The 20,716-nt window shown below is 40.7% G+C and overlaps 1 protein-coding gene across 4 annotated transcripts in view; it reads left to right on the forward strand.

The window, feature by feature from the left end:
• Nucleotides 1-20,716, forward strand: part of ELMO1 (engulfment and cell motility 1) — a 462,043-nt gene that overhangs the window by 295,129 nt on the left and 146,198 nt on the right. For all 4 annotated transcript variants that reach the window (XM_025211243.1, XM_006029749.2, XM_025211244.1 and 1 more), the window contains one exon: nucleotides 19,137-19,273. In XM_025211243.1, coding sequence (XP_025067028.1) covers nucleotides 19,137-19,273 — 137 coding nt within the window. The remainder of the gene's footprint in view (nucleotides 1-19,136; nucleotides 19,274-20,716) is intronic.

Genomic DNA, 20,716 nt, shown 5'->3' on the forward strand with positions numbered 1-20,716 from the left:
GGATTTAGGTTAGATATTAGGAAGAAATTTTTCACAGTAAGGGTGGCCAGGATCTGGAATGGGCTTCCAAGAGAGGTGGTGCTTTCATCTAGCTTGGAGGTCTTCAAGAAGAGGCTAGATAGTAAACTGGCTGGGGTCATCTGACCTCGGTCCTCTTTCCTACCAGGGGCAAGCGGTCGGACACGATGATCCATTGTGGTCCCTTCCAACTCTACAATCTTTGAATCTATGAATAACCCCATAATCTTCTCTTCTTCAGACTAAATATTCTGAATTCTTTCAAAATTTTATTTTAATCATGTTTTGCAGACTTCTAGCCCTTGTGGTCACTTTTTGCTGGACTGTGTGTTCATATTTTTCTTGAAGTATGGGGCTCAAAGTTGGCATAGTCCTGCAGGTGAGGTCTCACCAGTGCCAAATAGAGCAGAAACATCACTCCCCTTGATTTGCCATAGCACACCTGTTAATACAACCTTGTATACTGTTGGGTTTTTTTAAGCAATCAACAAGAACACAAATATGAGCAGTAGCCTTATATTCATCTTACGGTCTATTGTGACCCCCAGGTCCTTTTCTGCAGTATGGAATCCTAGCCAGTCATTCCCGAGTCTGTATTTGTGCATGTAGTTATTCTGTCTTAATTGCAAGATTTTGCACATGTCTATGTTGAATTTCTTCCGATTGAGTTTTGAATTGTTTCTCCAGTTTATTTAGGCTAGTCTGGATCTTACCTCTATCCTCCAGAGCAGTGATTCAGCCTTTATAGACTTGAGATGCTCTTTATTTGACTCCAAGCACCTTTCTGTAGCTTTTATGGATTGAGCAGCACACCATTTCAAAAGCTAATTTATTTATAACAGTGGTTACCTCCTTGTAGTTGGGAGGTGGGGCAGTGGTTGGGCAGGGACAAGCTTGAACCTGCCTTTATCTCCTTATGGCACCTTTCAAAAGATTTTGTGGCATCCCAAGGTGCCCCAGTGCCCTGGTTGAGAATCGCTGCTGCAACTCTACACAGCTTGGTGTCATCCACAGATCTGCTAAGCGTGTATTCAGTCCCATTCTCCAAAGCATTAACACGGATAAGTGGATCTACTTAATATGGATATGTGGAATTTAGGTACCTTGACCCAACATCTTTATGATAGTACAAACAAACTGAGGCCTTTTATGGATACAGGCATTCTTAGGCTAGGGACAGACATTACACATAAACTGGTTTAAGTAATCAGAAATTGGTTTAAACCTGTAACAGAGCAGATGTTCAGTGCACATAAACCAGTCTGAGAATGACTGAAATTGGTCTGAGATAAACCTGGTTAAATGTATTATCAGACTGAACTGATTTGGCTCTAACCGAACATTACGCAGTGTCTGTCCCAGACCCCTTAATGGTTTAAGATAAACCAGACACCCCCAGCATCCTGGCATGCTCTCTGTGCTGGGTAGGGCTCTCTACTCCACAGCAGGGCTGGTCCCTCCCCTCTGCTCCCTGGCTGCAGCTCCCCCTCTCCTCCTCACCACTCCCTGCTAAGCAGGAATTCCCCCCTCCTCTCTGCCTTGCTGAGGCGGCATCTGTGTCTTAGCTAGCAGACCACATGCTGGCTACAGTCCGTGCTGAATCAACAGGTAGAATCAACAAGTAGTTGGTAATGTCCCTCTGTTGTTTTCTTAACTGGGAGATAAACACAGTTATCAGTTCCCTTCTGGGTTAATACAGTATCCTGCCAGAGCCTGGCCACCCCCCGCCCCCCAGCTCCATGCTGTGGAAGGAAGCGAGGGCTGCTCTAGCGCCCCCAGCTTCTAGCCTGAGCCACTGCACGCATGTGCCTGCATTTCTGGATGTCTGTCTGTTTACAAAACTGATTTAGCCTAGCCAGGTTAGACTAACCTGCAAAGATTGAATCAATTCAGGCTCAGCCATTTTGAATGTCTGTCCCTAGCCTTAATGTCACCCAGTATCAAAGAAAGAGAGCTCTGATGAGAATTCCATCACCTGAGAGAAGATAAGTGTTGCATATTGAGTAGATCATACAGAGTACAACACTGTCTTTACAGATCCATGTGCTTGTCTATATTGCTATATGTTCCAAACTGGCCATCTGTATTAACAGTTCTGAGAGAGAATTTGCACCAGACCCAGCAACTTTTCAATATGTTGGATCTTGAGCCGCATTCTGATTTGCATTATTAATTGGTCTATTAGAAACTTTGAGTCTGAACTAAGGCGATTCTTAAAAATCTTTTAAAGGGAATTTACTTCTTATTTTCCAAGATATGTGAAAAACTAAGTCTGACAGGTTAACTTCTTGATTATATCCACTGAAGAACATAGATATATTAGGGTAAAAACAGATGTTATCAAATAGAAGCAGGTGAGCTTCACTGGTAAGATGTGTCCAGCCACAGTTGATCTACTTTATTGAGCAAAGCACACTTCAGAGGCCCAATGCAGGACAATGGGTGATGTGTTCCACTTACCCAGAGTTTCCCCACATCCCTCATTGCCCTCAGCCTCCTTGCTGGGTCCCATGCCACCCCCTTTGTCATGCAGCAGCACAAGTCAGTGAGGGTTTCATTGCAAAATAGCACAGAGCAGTATAGGAGCCAGAGAATGCCTGCACCCCTGCTTCCACACCAAGACATGTGCTGACTTGTACTTCACATGAAGGCATGGGGCAGCATGAAGGCATGGGTTTTGTGAATCAGGGAGCTTCATGCCTTCATGTGGGACCAGTGCCTTTTTGAGGAGCACAGGGTTTCTCCACTTACCAGACACCCCCACAGAATCTGGAGAGAAGCTTGTGTGTAAGTGGGGACACCCCAATTTTCCCTGTTTATCCAGATCCCAGAGATCTCAGAGATCCCAGGAATGCATCTGGGCAACCAGGGAAGCCATGCTCACCCAGACATGTCTTCAGATATCCTGGAGGTGCATCTTAGTAAGCGGAGAAAGTCAGACAGGCACTCCAAGCACTTCAGGGGCCTGATTCTGCCCAGGATTTACAAGAGTATATAGGATCAGGTCCCTTAAGCCCTTGCAGCAGGCAGCTGGAGAGTACAGGCAGCCATAAGTAGGCAGACATCCAATGTAATAAAGTGGCACAAATTATTACTAACTTCTGTCTGAAGGATTTTGGGGGCATTTGTGGTGTACTAAAAGGTGGGGGAATCTACTTGCTTTCACTTTGTGCCACCATAAACGTTTTTATGGCAGCATAAAGCTGACCAAAGGCAACATCTGTTTCTACACTTAGTACTTTGTTAGTAGGTACTTAGCTTCTTGATCACAATACTAGATTTTATCTGTTCAAAGAGGAGTGAGTTTTCACTAATTTTTCCAAACTCTGGGGGAAAATAATATTAACTTTTTCTCGTGCTATTGCTCTAGTAAGAGCTGCTTTCCACAAGGAAGGCAAGATCTGCCATTTTGAAACCAATGTTTCTAATTTCTCTCCCTTTAGTTATAAAGAAGATTGCAGTATTTCTAAATTAGGCATGTAAAATCTCACTTGCTGCCATTTTTTGTTTTGAAATATTGGTATTTTAAATTCTTATGACAGCCTCTGAGGTAATTTTTTCCCCTTCCTTCTAGTGATGTTTATTCTTAAGTTTTTAGTAGATGTTAATTACTTATATAAACAGGTTATTCATACAGTTGATTAGTTTCAGTCAAGAGAGAACTGAAGGACTTTTTTCTGATGGAGTAGTGGTTTGATTTTGTACATTTTCAGGATGTGCAAACTCTAAACCAATTTGTGGGAATTTTTATACATAAAAGCAGGTTGTCTTAAATAACACTTTCACATAGTACTGAATTTTGAGAACTAATTTGAATTTAATGTAAGAACAAGGAGAACCTTGGTCTGAGATGGGTTTCATTTTCCCTGTCTGAAATTGCCAAGTGTCTGCTGAGTAATAGGAAGCAATTTCTAAGCAACTTAACTCTTAATTCAGATAAAGCTTAATTTTGATAGGGAATTTTTAACTGAAGGTTCTTGACTCGTATGTCATTTAAGTTTTGAGGAATCATTATTTTCATCTTTGTTTGCCATTATTTTGTGGTGCTCATAAATACAGATGTCTTCCCAAAGTGAGTTGTAACAAGATATGGAAAATAAAATCTACAAGGAAAAAGTTAGAAAACTTTGTGTGATCAGAGTGAAACAGAGATGTGCTTGTACATGAATGAATGAAACAAAGATAACTGGGTTCAGTTAGTCCTTTTAGTTCAGAAGCACAAAACAAATAATGGGCCGAAGACACAGTACAGAAAGAGTAGGTCCAGTAACAGAAGAGACTTTGAGATTAGATAAGCAAAAGAAGAAGCTTCTGGCAGATGTTATGGAACTGCCTCCACTACAATCTTCTATCAAGATTGTTTTTAGAATAATGGAATTACTTCTGCTGTGTTGCAAAGGAAGGATCTATATCAATGGTGCATCAGGTCATTTATTATCTGGACCACATTCTTCCCACTGTTTCTCACCTTCATTGAATTTTTCTTCAATACATTTTGTTCTGTCCACAAGGAGGAGTGAAATGTGCTGCTTAGATCATGGTTTAACAACTGAACTATATAATTCAGTAAACTTCCTTAGAACCTAAGTGCTTCTGCAGTTATAATGAAATACATGCATTAATTTTAATATTCACTGCATGTGCCCCAGGATATAGAATGCAGGGAACCATTTAAAAATATTTGCTCTCTCTCAAATACTTTTGAGGCAAGAGATCAATTTCCTGGATTGTAATATAACATTTTAAAAAATTGTAGTAGTATGGCTGAAACATTGGTTTAATGTTTCAACTCTATAAAGAAAGGCAGTAAAATAAAATAGGGGAATATTACAGCCCAATTAAGCATTAATATGTACAACTGTTGACTACGTCTTAACTTATCCTAGGGCATACGCAAGAATATACTCCAAGCAGCTGAGAGTGGGCTGACTGAATTGAGACGAAGAGTTTTGTGAATGGAGTGAGCCTCACAAAAATCTGTAGTGAAAACGACTCAAGGGCAGTTCAGTGTATAACCTAATTAATATGCTTTTCTACAACTCTTTCAGGAGATTAAGTTTTACATTGGAACAGTTAAGGCTAACTATTGTTCTTCAACTGACTGATTAATGTTTGCAAAGCCCTGTGAAGAAGTAAGGTACTGCCTAACCACTATTGTGGGGCTGATCTCAAGCAAAAATATTAATTGTGTATAGGAGATTTCATTTATATATATGTAAATACTATATTTTTTTCTTGGCACTTTGGTCTCTATGCTGTTGCCATTCCCATGCTTTGTGAGTTATGGTTATTAAATCAGAGATATGTTACAATGTCTGCTTCATCAGTTTGGTTTTATTCTGCTGACCTAGCTTTTAATTTCATAGCCTGAATAATTTGAAGTACCACCTCAAGATTATAACAGTTTGTGGGAAAACTCTTCACCATGCTATGGCTTCCCAAAGTGTACAGTTGAGATGACAGCTGAGAGGCAGTTTCCTTTCCCCTCAAGAAGATGCATTTCCAATCCTGACAGATTTCGCAGATTAATTTGATTTGCCTTTCCATCCTGATCACTTCCCCAAACTTCTTTAATAATTAGGTCACCGTGATCAGATATTAACAGTACCAAAAAATGGAACAGTAGAGGTACCACCAGTCAGAATTTTTAGTACATTGGCACAGCTGAGTGGGGAATCTTGCAGAAGACTGGCACATGCTATACTACTGTCCAACCAGTGACTGATTTTGTTTTTTTTAACATATATTTTACTTATAGCAAGGGAGAAAAACCTATAAAAGGAATTTTGGAGTGTAACATTTTTTGTGGGGAAAGTTGAAAAGAGGAATAGGGGGAAAATTAAAGTTGCTAAGGTTAATCATCTTGATTGGAGCTCTTTCAACTCACCAGCAGTCAGATCATATCTTCAAAAGCAGGGATTGGTGATCTAGGGCACATAGGCTGGATTAACCCTGCTGAGCACTTTTACTTGGTCTGAGATGCTTGGATATTGATGGCAATTCAGTGGTAAGGGATACTGCAGTGATTCGGCAGTAGAGGGCTTCTGTGGTGTTTGCCAAGTCACATGTATGGCAGTGATATGGAGAAATAGTAGCGGCCAAATTGGAAGTGCTGACCTGCCTTAGATGAAGCTGTGTTGTTTAAGCCCACTGCTCCTAAAAGGTACCTAACTCCTGTTTGGGGAGATCAGATGTGAGTAAGTGATATTGGTGGATCACAGCTCAGAATTATACCTGATGTGAATGAGGAACCACCAAATGCTTTAGGATAAGAGCAGTGTGAGATCTCCCCATTCTAAACTCCAATTAGTATACTTACATACAAGTATACTAACTCCATTAGTATACTAGTACTACCAGATGGAGATTTTCTCGTCATTTTTGTCCACATCTAATTCCATTATCTCAGTGATGCTTTAACACTCTCCAGAACTGATTCTACCCAAGAAAGTGCTTGAGAATTCAGAGGTTTTGTCCTACTACACTTCATAGAGTTTCTATGATGAAAGATCAGCTTTAAACCATAGCGGAGGCTCCTTGGGATTCCTTCTGGTGGAAGGTGCCTTAGTTTTATACTGAATCATTGCATACGTGCTCAGGTATTTTCCCCAGCCACTGCCGTTCACTTCTGGAGGCTGCTGGTTGTCCCTGAGCAGACAGGATGTTCAGGCACACTACAGCCATTCCTTCACTGCTATACATCCTGGCCTATCAGACACTGTGCACAATATGTGCCAACACCAATCCTATGGAAGGCTTACGGCAGTGGGATTCCTGCAACATTTTGTATCGTTCAGTTGTAACTGGTTTTTTGAGCGATGATTTTGAATGTTTCCAGGAAAAGTGTTCTTTTCCTTCCTGGCTTGATTGCTTGTTTGTTGCCTTTTCCATCTGCTCATTTGTTTTTCCTGTGTGCAATTCTCCTGCTGTTGCTCACTTATAAAATATTTTTTTTATTTGTCTTTATTGTTTTTCCTGCTTATTTTACATAATGGCCATATCTGTTTTACACTGTCATTTTTAATAGGCATTTTTAGTAGGGAGAAAAGGTGGATGGGCAATAAGAGAGGGAGGGACTGGACAACAAGGCAAAGGAAATGGACTATAAAATGTCTGCAAAATTTCCATCTTCTTTGCAGAATTCCTTTACAGAGGGAAATGGTAAGCTAGTACTGTTGAATCTAGTCAGGTTTTCAACATGAAAAATCTTCACTTCTGTTACTAAGGAAGATGAGATGTGGGGAATGGGGATGTGCAAAGGAAGGCAGACTGGATTGTGTTAAATATGGTCTAAACAGAGACTGGATTTTTATCTCATTACCTGAACTAGCTTTATAAGCCCTATGCAACTCAATGAGTTAATGACCTTGTTTATCCCTATTGACCTATTCAACCTACCTTTACCTCTCTCAGCAATAGCACTTCTCTTATCCTTTCTTCTTAAATTCCCTTCTGTTTAGAACCCCTGCTTTCTGCAAGTCCATTTGTAGCATCTGATGAAGTACTCAAGCTTATACCTCTCTGAATTAGCTTGTCTAAAGTGGCATCCTTCTCATCTTCAGACTAACATGGCTAGCAACCTAGCCCTTTATATAGTTACGGAGTACTCTAGAATCCCTTACTCTTTTGTGTTTCAGCAAGCACTTGTCACAGTAGTAGTATATCTTTGCAGCTATACCTTTTTTGTATATGCTAATTAAACATGATTATATACAAACTCCACTGTGTTGCTGTGGTTCTTACATATTCTAGATCAGGGGTGTAAAACTTATCTAGCTGTCTGGGCTGGATGAAGGTCCCTGGGCTAGTCTGCAGGCTGGACCAGGACCAATCCCTGTGCAACGTCCTCAATACTGGGTTCAGCCCATTCACTGCACACAGCATGCACCAGCCCTGGGGCTTACTGTGGCCATGGAATGGTGTGCTTGTTGCACATGGCACATAAACTGGACCCAACACTGCAGGTAGCAGTGGGTTAGCCCAACAGGGTACCATATGCCATGTGTGGGGCTGAGGCTGGCACATGGGGTCAGTCCAGTAACTCATGGACTGGATCATACAGCTCTACAGGGCAGATCTGGCTCACAGGCAGCATGTTTGATACCCCTGTTCTAAATCTTGTTTAAAGAACAAGGGACACAAAAGTGAGGTTCATAAAAACTGTCTGGGGGTAGGGGGGAACCATATTTTCTAAAATAGTCATAGAGGCTTGAGTAAGTCCAGAAAGCAAAGATATTCCTGAGTTTCAGGAACACAGTGGTGCCAGAGTGACATTGGAGTAAAGAAACAAAACATTACTCTATATGTACCTGGGCACGGGCACTTTTGTGACTAGTCTTCCAGTCCTACTTCTCAGCTCTGAAAAGTACAGTGCAGTGAGAAAGTCACCACAGCGGTCATTCCAATTTGTATTCTCTTTGTCTAGGGGCAGACATTCAAAAAGTCTAAGCCTGAATTGATTCATTTTTTGCAGGTTAGTCTAACCTACCTAGGTTGAACTGGTTTGCAACTGTACAGACATTTCCTCTGGACTGAGGAAATGTAGGCACATGCCTGCTGTGGCTCAGGCTAAGTGGGAGGGGGGGGTGGGACACTAGAGCAGCCCTCCCCTCCTGTCCCTTCCACAGTGCTGAACTGAAGTGGGGCATGGCCAGGCCCCAACAGAATGCTCTGATTAGGGAGGGGTTTAAACTCCCACTCTGGCCTGCACAGTCTCAGGCTTTTCCCCGCTCGCTGCTCAAGGGGCAGAAGTGTTGCCAGACCCCTGCCGCGGACTAGCACTCTGAAGCAAAGGGGTTAGGTGCAGTGCATGCATCTGTTGATGACACTGAGCTGTTCAATCTCCTTCTCCCCGCTTCTTCATACTGTCTGCAGCAAACCTGAAAGGCGAGGGAGCCAGCAGGGAGCTGATAACACAGTTTTTATCAGTCCATCAACAAAACAAAAACCTCTCTCATTAGTTCAAGCTCTTCTTAAACAGCTTTTTCCAAAGAAGGAATGGAGGGACATTACCAGCTGACCTCTTGATTAGCTCCAAAAAGCCCTAAGCGGACACTGTTCTGTCTGCCTATCTCAGTGAAATTGGAAACACACAGACACCTCTCAGCATTAGCTAGCATACCACATGCCTAGAGTCCATGGGGCTGGGGTCCATGCTGTGGGAGAAGAGAGGGAGAGAGGGGGGAATCCCTGCTTGCTCAGTGAGCAGGGGGGGCAAGCAAGGAAAAGCAAGGCGGACCCTGTTGTGCCTGCAGTCTATGCCAGAGCTCCGGCTAGGGAGCAGAGGGGCAGGGCCAGCCCTGTTCTCTGGAGCAGACAATGCAGCCCAGGGCTGCAAAGCATCTCAGGTGCTGGGGGACTCTGGTTTAACTTAAACCAGGAAGGGTCTGGGACAGACATTGCATAAACTGGTTTGACCAAAATCAGTTAAATCTAATACTACATTCAACCAGGTTTACTTATCTTAAACCAGTTTCAGCCACTTTGAAACTGGTTTATGTGCACTGAACTTATGTTCTGTTACAGGTTTAAACCAGTTTCTGATCACTTAAACCAGTTTATATGTCATGTCTGTCCCTAGTTCTTCTGTCTAATCATACAGTTCTTACCAAGTTAAATCAGGGGTATCCAAGATACAGGCAATGGAGCACTGTCATCTGGTCCATGATGCTACCTGCCTGCTGGACCAGACCCACAGGCCAGGTCCAATGTGCAAGTAGCGTACAGGGCCGGATCCAACATGTACAGTATGTGGCATGTAAGGCCAGATGTGGTACATGTAGCATGTTACACACATACATCTGGTGTGTGGGGCTGGTGGCCAGGCCCAATCTGTCCCAGCCCCACACTACTCATCTGGACAGTGGGGACTGATGGGTTTGATACCCCTGAATAGTGACCCCCCCCCCCCCCCCCCCCCAACTCTCAAATTAAAGTTTCTTCAGAGAGTACGTCTGACAGTCTTTTGTTATGAGTCAAATGAATTGTAGCACAAGGAGATGGGGCCAGGTTCTTAGGAGGGACATTTGTATATCTCCATTGACTTTAATCAAGCGACATGCATGCCCACCAGCTGAAGACCTGACCCTCAGTACTTGGGGCGTCAGACACGCATGTTCAGTGTTCCACAATTAAGTAACTTGTTGTGAAGAGGGGGAAAAAAGAGAAATTCAAATTCAATGAGTAATTTATTTCACTATAGCTAATTTATAGTAATTAGCTAAAGTCCTCCTAAGTTTTTATTCATGAGTACTGTAAATTATGCTACGGCACAGGATACTGTGTTCCTCCTAACAGATTTTCATCTTGATTAGACGAAACAACTCCAAGTCACTGTTTGTCACTCCTATTTCCATTCTCTTAAAGGCCTTTCCATTTCATAGAAAAGCATGACTAATCTAAATGAAACATTTCCTCATCCCTGAAAGCAAAACTCAGATTTCCACATCAGAGTTTAAAACCATATTCTTTATTTATAAGTGTTTTTCCATTCCTAAAGTGCTGAGGGGGTATAGAAGGGAAAGGAATACTTTTCTGTTTGGCTTGCACAGTGCTCTGACATGTAACAGGCAGTTGAGACTTACTTATCTCCAGTGGCTGTGTCTCATTACAAACAAATTTTTAAGGGTGTAATGGGAAACCCTTAGCAAGATGGTATTGGTCTCCCTGTCTCTCTTTTCTTATTGATATAGACTCTTCAGAATATAATGAATTTTGTCTTTGTTCTTAGGCTTTCTGTCTACAGTTCTGAACTAAAATTTTCAATCTACAAATCCGTTGCAAGTAAGGTTGGTTCAATTGGTTCTAGGTATTTATCAGTATCTACAGACTGAATTCTTCTGACAAAATAGGCTTAATGTTGTGGGCTCCTGATTTTCTAGATTTCTTTTAATTCAGTTTTGCACCTGTATGTGACATAAGGATAATATAGATTTTATCTTTGATCTGTGAGATAAGGGACAAAAGATAAGAGGTAATGCTTAACTTTTTTTGGAGCCTTGATACAGTTGATTTCTAGGTCCTGTTGACCTGATTTTTAATCTTTGATGTGGTAGGTGAGATGACTCTTGTGATGGTTTCTTTGTGAACTGTCAGAGAAGATAATTTTGAGTAATAACTCTTCTGTCTTATGAAATGTTTTGGGACAAGTTTCTAGTCTGACAGTATTCATCTTCAGTGCGTGTGTGAAGCTATTTGGGAGGAGTATTGGGAATGGGTTTACAGCTCATAACCTCATTCTATCAGATCTGAGAGTATGTGACACATCTATCTCGCATTGGCTGAATGAAACTGAATCTTAACTAAGACAGAAGAACAGGGATGCTAATGGGGCCAGGGGGTGGAATCTACTGACTAGTTAGTTATTTCAATCCCTTCAAGTACAGCTAAATACTTTTTGATGTAGCAAACCTAGGTCAAATCTATTATAACCCAGGCTTTTTTCTGGGTAATTGGTATGGAATGTGCAGTAAATATGCTTCTTTTCTATAATTATGTTTATATGTTTATCTCAAGACTTGTTTTCTGTTTAACCTTTTCCAATAATTGTGTATGCAACTTTTCTTGCTAATTGAAATGAGAAATCACTAATACAAGCAACCTGTGGTGCATTCAAGCATTACACAAGCTTCTCTAGCCTCTTGACTATTTCAGGCTGATTCTCTTTTGGGCAGAAACATATAGTGATAACCAGTATATTGGTGCTTTGCTGATGAGAAAAGGAGACTAAGATGAAAGAGCATTCTTACTTTTCATCTGAGAATTTGAAGCCAAAGTCCAGATTCATTACTGCTATAATACAGTGCAACCCTACTCATATCGACAGAGTGTGGTACCTTCTTAGATCTGCTCTGAGATGGGTCCCAGATCTACAGTCAAAAAGCTAGTTCAGTGACCTACTGAACCAGCTTATCCTCTGTGTTTCATATCACAGAGAATGAAACCTCAGCAAATTATTTCTTGATTTGGATTTAACCAAACCAGGTTATCTATTAATAATATTTTGCTCTTTGTTTTGTCGTACGCTTTTATCTCATGCTGTCAGTTTCTAAGGGAAAGATCACTGGCTTTTGTTCTAATGGCAGTTGAGCCTTCTAAGTAATGCTGTTCCTAGGGAAAGGAAATTACTCAATTGGCAGTGATATTACTACTTTATTATAGCTTTTCTGCCATAGCCCTGTTGCAGTGACCTTTCCTTGTCTTAAATTACATTGTTTTCCTGTCATGTGACAGCAAGGTAGCAAAAGGTTTACTTCAGAATTATTGCCTATAGACTACAAGGAACAGCAGTCTATCTAGATAGCTTGACATATTGCAATATTCCTGCAGTATTAGGTATGTGGCTTTTTTCCTCTTACGTATTGTATGTGTTATTAGGACCATTTTCAATATTGTGGGTAACAACTGCAACAGCAGCAGTTATTTTAACAATATCTTTTCTTCAGGAAAAAGCAAAAAAATATGATGCTCTTTCTCCTGAGTCAGCTGCTCTTCAGCTTGTCTGCTGTTATTGTCAAATGTTCTCCAGAAAAGCAGGCTGTATATAAATGTTATATATATGCCACAGTGTATATACTTCTCATTCATGGATCTTGCTGCACCTGAGAAACGTTAGTGGAGTCTCCCAACACCTTTTTACAGTTAAAATATCGCCATTGTGCAATTTCATGAATTGGAAAACTAGGAAAAGATGTACAGGGAGAATAAATGATCTGTCCAAAGTCGTGCAATGAATCAGTTGCAGATATGGGATTAGACGCTATAGAGCCTAGTCATCCTCTAGCCCCTTTACAAATCTTCATTCTCCCTTATTGCTGAGACTTCTCTCAAACAAGTTAGCCAGTATCTTGTTCTGGCTTTTCACTCAGCTCAACATCTTGCTGATGAAGAAAAGTTTAGCATATTTCTCTGACAAACGTGATGAGCTTCTTGAACAAGGGATCCATAAATAACTGGTCCAGAGGAGACAATGACTTATTACAAAAGGTATCTCTCACCTTTTGAGGGTGATAACATGAATGTCAAATGATCATATTTATATGGCTGAGTGAATGATTTGACTGATTTAAACTCTCTTTTTGGCTCTTAGAGTATCTGTAAGGCAATACCAATTTTATCAGATTTCACTTTTTATCGATATGCATTCAGTAAAATTTTTTCAATTTAATTTTATGGACTGACTGTGTATTTTCTGTATTCAAACTGAGTTATTTTACGTGTGATTAGACATTGATTTTTCCCATCCTGATATGATGGGTATAACCATTACAGTCTGCTGGAGAGCTTGAGATAACCACTGAAACTTTTGGCATCTCAGGGGAAGTTTAGCTGTGAAGGGAGACGTTGCAGATATATTGGATTATGAACTTGGCAAAACTTTGAACATTTTCTGCCTTATGTATACTTTGTCCAGTTTACCATTCCTGGAAGAATTAGACTTATATGTAGTGTCTGGAGGTAGAATTATAGATTTTAAATCTTTATCCTCCCTACATCCACAGTAGCAAAATGGGGTGAGTGCAACATTAATGGTGCTGTCAGCTCCATATTTACCTTCTTTAAGTGCCACTGTGTACTGTTGGTTTTGTTGGGGGTTTTTTTTGTCTGTTTTTGTTTCGTTTTTGCAAGGGCTTGGGGGATCTCTGTCCTCATGTCTATATTGAATAGCCAAACATAGAAATAGAATAGGTACGTGAGCAAAACTGAAGGGCAGGAGCTTATATATTTTAATATATATTTGTGGGATCTTGTTTTCAGCAGCATTCACCTCTGTCGACTGTCTGTTCTAATATAGCAATAATACAACCTTCAAAGTTATTCTTACTCTTTGGTCATGTTGATTTTTCTCATTCCATTAGAAGACACTCTTCCTACTAATTTATTCTATAGAAAGGAAGGAGATGGGGAGGAACTGAGGCACTAGCCCTGGTTGCCAACCCTGGGAGGGCATAAAAATAGCAGCAGCTGTGCTGCTGGGCCAGCTGCTGCCAGCAGCACAACCATTGACACTGTTGCATGTACTGCTGCTGTTCAGGTCATTCAAGTGTCGTTATGCCTCTGTTACTCTGCAATAGAGGCAGCATAATCAAGATTCTCATAAGTGAGCAGCAATTTTGGATGTCCAGTAGACACATCCAAGAGTCTTAACTAGTTAGGAGGTTCTTAGTGAGCCCTTTTGCAAAGTGCTGACAAATACAGTCTGAAAAACAAGCCTTTTCAAATTGTCCTAAGTTTGTCGCACACAGTCATAGGGTGACCTATGAAAACAATGGTCTGTACATTTTCCCATTGGTAATGCTTTCTTTACATGCAGTAATAATATATTGCTCTTATAGTACTTTTCATCTTTGCAAAGACCTTCAGTGTTGTTATTCCCACTTTTTCCTGTGGGGAAACAGTGGCACATGGAGGGTATGTGACCCTTGCAAGGTCACCCAACAGATCATGAGTCTTCTAAGCCTTAGTAGAGTATCCCATCCACTTGGTCATGCTGCTTTGTCATTGCCCAGTGGTTGGTTTGGGCTTGCTTTTCTATTTTCTGTCCTGGTATTGCTAAAATAATACGAGTAATAAAAATTTCTGCGATCCTCTCCTCACTCCGAATGAAAGGAAAAATCCTGTTGCGAGTAAATCTATGCAAATAGCTTATATCCTGGGGATTTTTTTAAATAAAAAAACCTCATTTAACTGGTAGCCCTATACCCTACATGAGTACATATATTTGTACAAGATTCGTAGCAACTTCTATTAAACTGATGGGCTTAGATTTAGGTTAGTTTCAGTTGAGAACCAGCCATTTTCCTGTTTCCTTGCTTTTCCTTTTTCTGAAATCTGTCCGAGGTACAGAAATGTATAGGTCAGCTATATTTGCAATGCAAAATGGTGATGTCAAACATGTAATGCTATAAACACCATCATTCCAAGAATAGGCTGTTGTGGACATGCAGATATCTATCTGCCTATATTTGGTACAATTAGATAAAACCAGGTCCCATTTTTTTTTCTTTATTGGCTAAAAAAAAAAAAGTAGGAGAGATATGGTAAAACTGAAGAGGCATTGTTTTTCTTCTCCATTTTTTTTTTCATTTTTCCTGCTTTCTTTTGTTTTCCACAGAGAGACAGCAGAACACAGCAAATATGTTTATATATAGTCTGAGCAATCTGAAATGCCTGTCTTTTTAATATAATTTCACAAATGAACTGACAAACAGAATGTATGTGGATAGTAGCTCTGAAAAAGCCAGAGTGTAAATAATACAACCTCCCAGGTAGAAATGAGCTGCTTTCCCAAGTGTCATTTCTCAGTGAATTAAGCGTGCTTCCCTTCCTGAAGTCACAGTCCTAGAGAAGTCAGTAGTTTGAAGGGCTATTTAAATCCCAGTAGGTGGCACACAGAGCTACAACACCAAGAATTGTGCCAAAGAGAGGGATATACTAAGGTCTTAGTCTAATTTATACTCGCAAGCCTTTTCTTCTGACCTGTCTTTCAAAGGTGGTCTTCTAGAGGCATCATAAGGAGTGATAATGGTATTAATGTTCAATGAGGATAAGCAAACGTGATGATTTAAGTCCCTGAGCTATAGCCATATGCTTGTATGTTTTTGTTTTGTTATAAATTTGGTTAGCTCCTGCTTGTGGAAATTAGATTTTGACAGTGCTGGGCTTTAGGCCAGAAATTTTGCAAGTGGGCTCTGTAAGAAGTTCCCTAAATTGTTCAGGCAGTGTGCTTCAGTTTTAACTTGCAATTAGAGCAAAAGATTCTTAATAAAATCTTTAAATTTTCCTATTAAAAATGAGCAGGCACTGATAAACAGAGGCACCATTAAGGCACTGACCTGGGACTCGACATAGCTCCTTTTTCTCCCTACGATATGCAATGTGGCCCTGTTGTGTGTCACTTGATTCCACTTTGCCTCAGTTCCCCAATCACAAAACGAGGATAATAGAATTTCATTTCTTCCCCTCCTTTGTTTTTATTTGCTGTTTAGATTTAAAAAACATTGGGACAGGGATTGTTTCTTACTATGCTTTAAGCAGCACTAAGCAAAATGGGGTCTTGACTTTTATTGTTTGGATACTACTGTAATAAGAATTGATTTGTGGCACTTCCATGAGCATAGATTTTTTGCACAGAATTTTTCAAACAAGCAAAAGATGCATCTGAGGTTGAGTGTGTATTTTTTATGCTAATCGATGTCAGAAAATTTTGAAGAGCTTCTTTGGGGTAGACATTGAAATTTAAAACATTGACTTTGGTCTTCTGATTGGCTTATGCTCTCTGCTTTGTTTTGTTCTTTGGGTTGAGAAGATACAGATAGAAAAGCATTAGATTCTCCCAAGTCTTTTGCAGTTAAAGAAATTATAGAACTTGCAAATGATTATCATGGGTAGTATGACTACGAATTGGTCAAATTTCTGTGAATCCACAGACTTATTAATTTTGCTAGATTCAGTTATACAAAGAGGAACAGACTGAGAAGGAACAGAGAGGCCAGTCTATCTCAAGGTTATTGCCTTATTTCGCAGCGTGATTTATACAGCCAAAGTACTGGCTGCATTCTCTTCTGTTTGACACTATTTTATTTCTTCTCACTATTCTGGTATTTTATGACTGAAGGGCAAGTGCCCTCTGAGAATCTGTTCTGTTGAGCCTCTGACATTATTACAGGCTGAAGGTCTGACTATTAAAAGTGCTGGGCACTGGTAGCTTCAGTTGAAGTGAATGGAAGCTGGAGGTGCTCTGAAAATCACATCCGTAACATTTTAGTCTTTTTGGGATTGAGTCATAAATTTAGGCCACTGCTTGGACTAATTTCCCCTTGACTATGCTGCTGTGAAAAAATGAATGGAGTTTGTTAGATTAGAATGAAACTTGCAGCCCTAAATTAACTTGTGCCATCGCTACATAGCCAAGAAATTGATTAGATTTTAATAAATCTGGCTTTAGAATTAAAACCTCATATGTACAATTAAGCTTCAGAGATTTGCTTAGTAATTGGAACGTTGCACCTCTGGAAAGATCAGGGACCCTTTTTCTTTGAGGCATAAAGTGTTCCCATGCAGGGTATGTTCTTATGGCAGCAGCTGCAGCAGGATGTAAAGAGCCAGGCCTAGGAGAAGATGCACATCTTGTCAGTGTCTTCCTGACTGGCCAGGAAGTTGTTTGCAAAGTTCCACAAAGCGTCTTGCATCTAATTTGCCAAGTTTAATCAGGAGAAAGAAGTTGTTTAAGTATAGTGAAATATGTGTTGAATCATAGGCTGGGGAGCAATTGTTCCAGGAGTAGAGACTGTTGTTGTTCAAGTTGAATGTGGAATAGGATACTTACCTAAGCACTAGCCATTTGTTCTTGATGTAGGTTAGAATGCTGGAATGTCTGTGAATTGCTAATGAAGAAGACCAAGAGGACATGAATGTGGAGGAAAGATAAGGTGGATTTGTATAAAGTTTTCAGACTACATGACACATGAAAGGAGGGTAGGATCAGGCTCCAAAATAGTCAACAGCTTAGTGGTACACGGCATCCATAGCATGCATATGTGTGGTAAAATATCCTGTTGGCTTCCTCTGGTTGGTTAGTGACCAGATTTGCAACAAAAAGAAGTGCTCAGTAGCCAGTGGCTTCCATTGACTCCATATTTGCCATCAGATTTTGGAAATTTTACCATAACGCAATTTATTCCACAGAAGAGAACAATTTTCTTTTAACAGATTTTCTTCCTTTTTGTCTCTCATAGGCCTTTATGTTAAATGTGTTAAATGTCTAGTTTATTTTAGGGCTAAGGAAGGATTACAGCACAGAGAATTTGCATTCATCTCCTCCCAGCACACTTTTATGTCAAGGGAATGGGGAAGGGATCCATTTAATTCTTCCTTTCCAGCCATTGTTATTATACGCATTTAATCATCTAAACCTTTATGTGAAAATTATTGTCTCTGATACCTCTTTGATATGCCTCCATAAACATGACAGAGCTAGTCTTCTCTACTTATTGTTTGATTATACATTGTCTTGTTGCTCTGTGACTACTTGAGTTCACTGTCCAGTTCTCAATCAGCAGAGCTTTGGTACACATATTACTTAATGGTGGGGAAGGCTCTTTTTTTTATTACCAGGCTTGAAGTTTTGCTTATGTTTTTCTTATCCTGCTTGGGACATAATCAGCAAACAAAGGTAGTTTGTTGTCCTGTCCTTTCTGCAGTTTTCCTGGAGGAAGATTCTGTACCAGGGGTCAGCCACATTTTTGGATCGGTACTGGCCACATTATACTTGTCAGTCACATAATAGGAATATAGTCAATTTATGGTCAATAAACAGCTTGTGATTCTACCAAACATCTCAGTTTCTTTTCAGTATTTGATAATCCCTTAACCCATGGATTGGCAACATTTTTGGGCAGAGTACCAAAATCACCTGAAACCTTGACTTTTAAGATGTTGGCATGCCAGGGGTGGCATGCCACAAGGTGCCCATTCCCGGTTTGGCAGGACAGCTTCAGCCCAGCCCCTGCCAGCCACCCGTACATGTGCACCCACCGTCAGCAACAAGCTGAGCCAGGGCTCCACAGACCCCGGTGCAGCCACTTGCAGCCTCCCAGCTGCCTGCCATAGCTGGCCTGGGCTCTGGGAAGGCCCCTGCTGCCTACCTTAGAGCCTAGGCTGCTCGCAGAAGGCTATGGGGAGACTGCAAGCAGCTGCACCAGGGTCTGCAGAACCCTGGCTTGACTTGTTGCTGGCAGCAGATACACATGCACCTTGAAGTGGACATCAGGGAAGGGGCCAAGCTGCACTGCCACACAAGGATTGGGCTTCTTGTGACTCCCTTGCCATCCATTCCACCTTTGAAAATGTCTTTACATGCCATGCTCTGGCATCTGTGCCAGGGGCTGCCTACCCTTCTATACTGTCTCATGTTTCATTTCAAGTTGCAGACTGCTGTTGGTTCAATGGCATAGTATATGTCCCACCTTCACACGCCCCCTCCCCCCACAACACTTCATCCTGATAAGAAATATAAACTCTGGGGTTTATTGCTATTTCCAAGTGTATGTTTGGTGTTTTTCTTTTAAGTTTGAGTCCTGCCTGTTAATGTTTTATTTTCCCCTCTGTTATGTCTTCAGCCAGTGAGACCTGCAATGATTTCCATCCCATGTTCTTCACACATGACAAATCATTTGAGGAGTTCTTCTGTACCTGCATCCAGCTGTTGAACAAAACGTGGAAGGAAATGAGGGCAACCTCTGAAGACTTCAACAAGGCAAGAGAGAGGGGCAATAAGTTGGCAGAATTGGCAGAAATAAGGTTCCAAAATCCTGAGACAAGAAGTCTGTGCACCTTTCCATTGAGGCTCCAGGGAATTGCACATACCCATCTCACTTAATTCCTCCAAATTTTATCTGTTTAAATTCCTTTGCACATCAATGGGCTACCATTTTGAAACCAAAGACAAGGGAACAAGAGGGGCCAGGGAGGTTGTTTTAAACCTTATTTAGTTGTTTTACACTGTAGACTCTGAAGATAAAAATGTAGCTTAAGGGTAAATTCTGACTTTTTATATTGTCGTTGTTATTCTAAAATGCTATAGCCTCCCAGGTTGTAAATAGTGCAGGGAGAATATGCAGCAATGATCCTGTGCATCCTTTCATTTCTTATTGATGACCTGAGAGCTAAAGTGGTAAAATATTCAAGCATGGGCATGGTCCTACTGCACCTTCACATGTTGTGCGGCTCAGAACTTGCAAGTCAAAACGTTTTGAAAATAGTTTAGCATTTTAAGCTTTGTTATTAGAAGATTTTTGAATTTTGAAATCTAGGAATTTTTTCTCCAGCCAACATACTACAGCATTGCTGCATGACAGTAGCAAGAGCTGGATTTATGAATGATCCTAGATATCCCAGCTAAACCCTTTTATCAGTCAGGAAGCTGGGCAATGTCTTTGGGATGTTGCAGGAATAATTGGCTCAGACTTTGGCTGCCAGCCAGCATTGTCTCCATTTTTGGCCCCTTTCACTGACTTCTGATGCCCTTGCCTAGGCTGGGAATGGAGAATTGAATGAAGGATTAACATTGAAGCCTCTGAACAATCCCAGTTTTCATTACACAGATTCATGTTTACATCAGGCATGGATGTTGCATGCCTGATGATTATGAACTAATAACACTTGGTTCATAATGGATAATTGAGTATCGCTGGAAGAGGGAGTTGGGTATTCAAGTGAGGAAAATAAAGTCCACCAGTGTGAAGTAGAGAGCAATCCTCAGGGCCCAGTGTGGACAGGACATTATTTACATAATTTAGGTACAGGTAGCTGCCAGGCAGGATCTGTGACCTGGTAAGAGGAGGAAGGGACATCCACAAGAAAAGCATATACTTTCCTTACGCATATGAGCATATGAGATTACCTTAACATGATTTGTAAACGATCAGCCAAGTAGTACAGAAGGTAAGTTCCCCAAAAGTGCAGGGTATAAATCTAAAATAAATAAAAATGCAATAGAAAGGCAATTCACTGGATAACAGACTTTGAACTCATGAGTATGCAGATGTTAATAATGTTTAATGAGTGTTTTATAATGTGTGGGTATGTGTTTTGTTTTTCTGTGTTTGTTTTTTATTGAGCTATAGTATTGTCATGTCTAGGTCTTTTAACTTAGTGCAGAAGGGATTTTATGCACATAATTCCCCACACATTGAGTTGA

The sequence above is a fragment of the Alligator sinensis genome, unplaced genomic scaffold (assembly GCF_000455745.1).
Source record: "Alligator sinensis unplaced genomic scaffold, ASM45574v1 scaffold254_2, whole genome shotgun sequence".
NCBI classification, from domain to species: domain Eukaryota; kingdom Metazoa; phylum Chordata; order Crocodylia; family Alligatoridae; genus Alligator; species Alligator sinensis.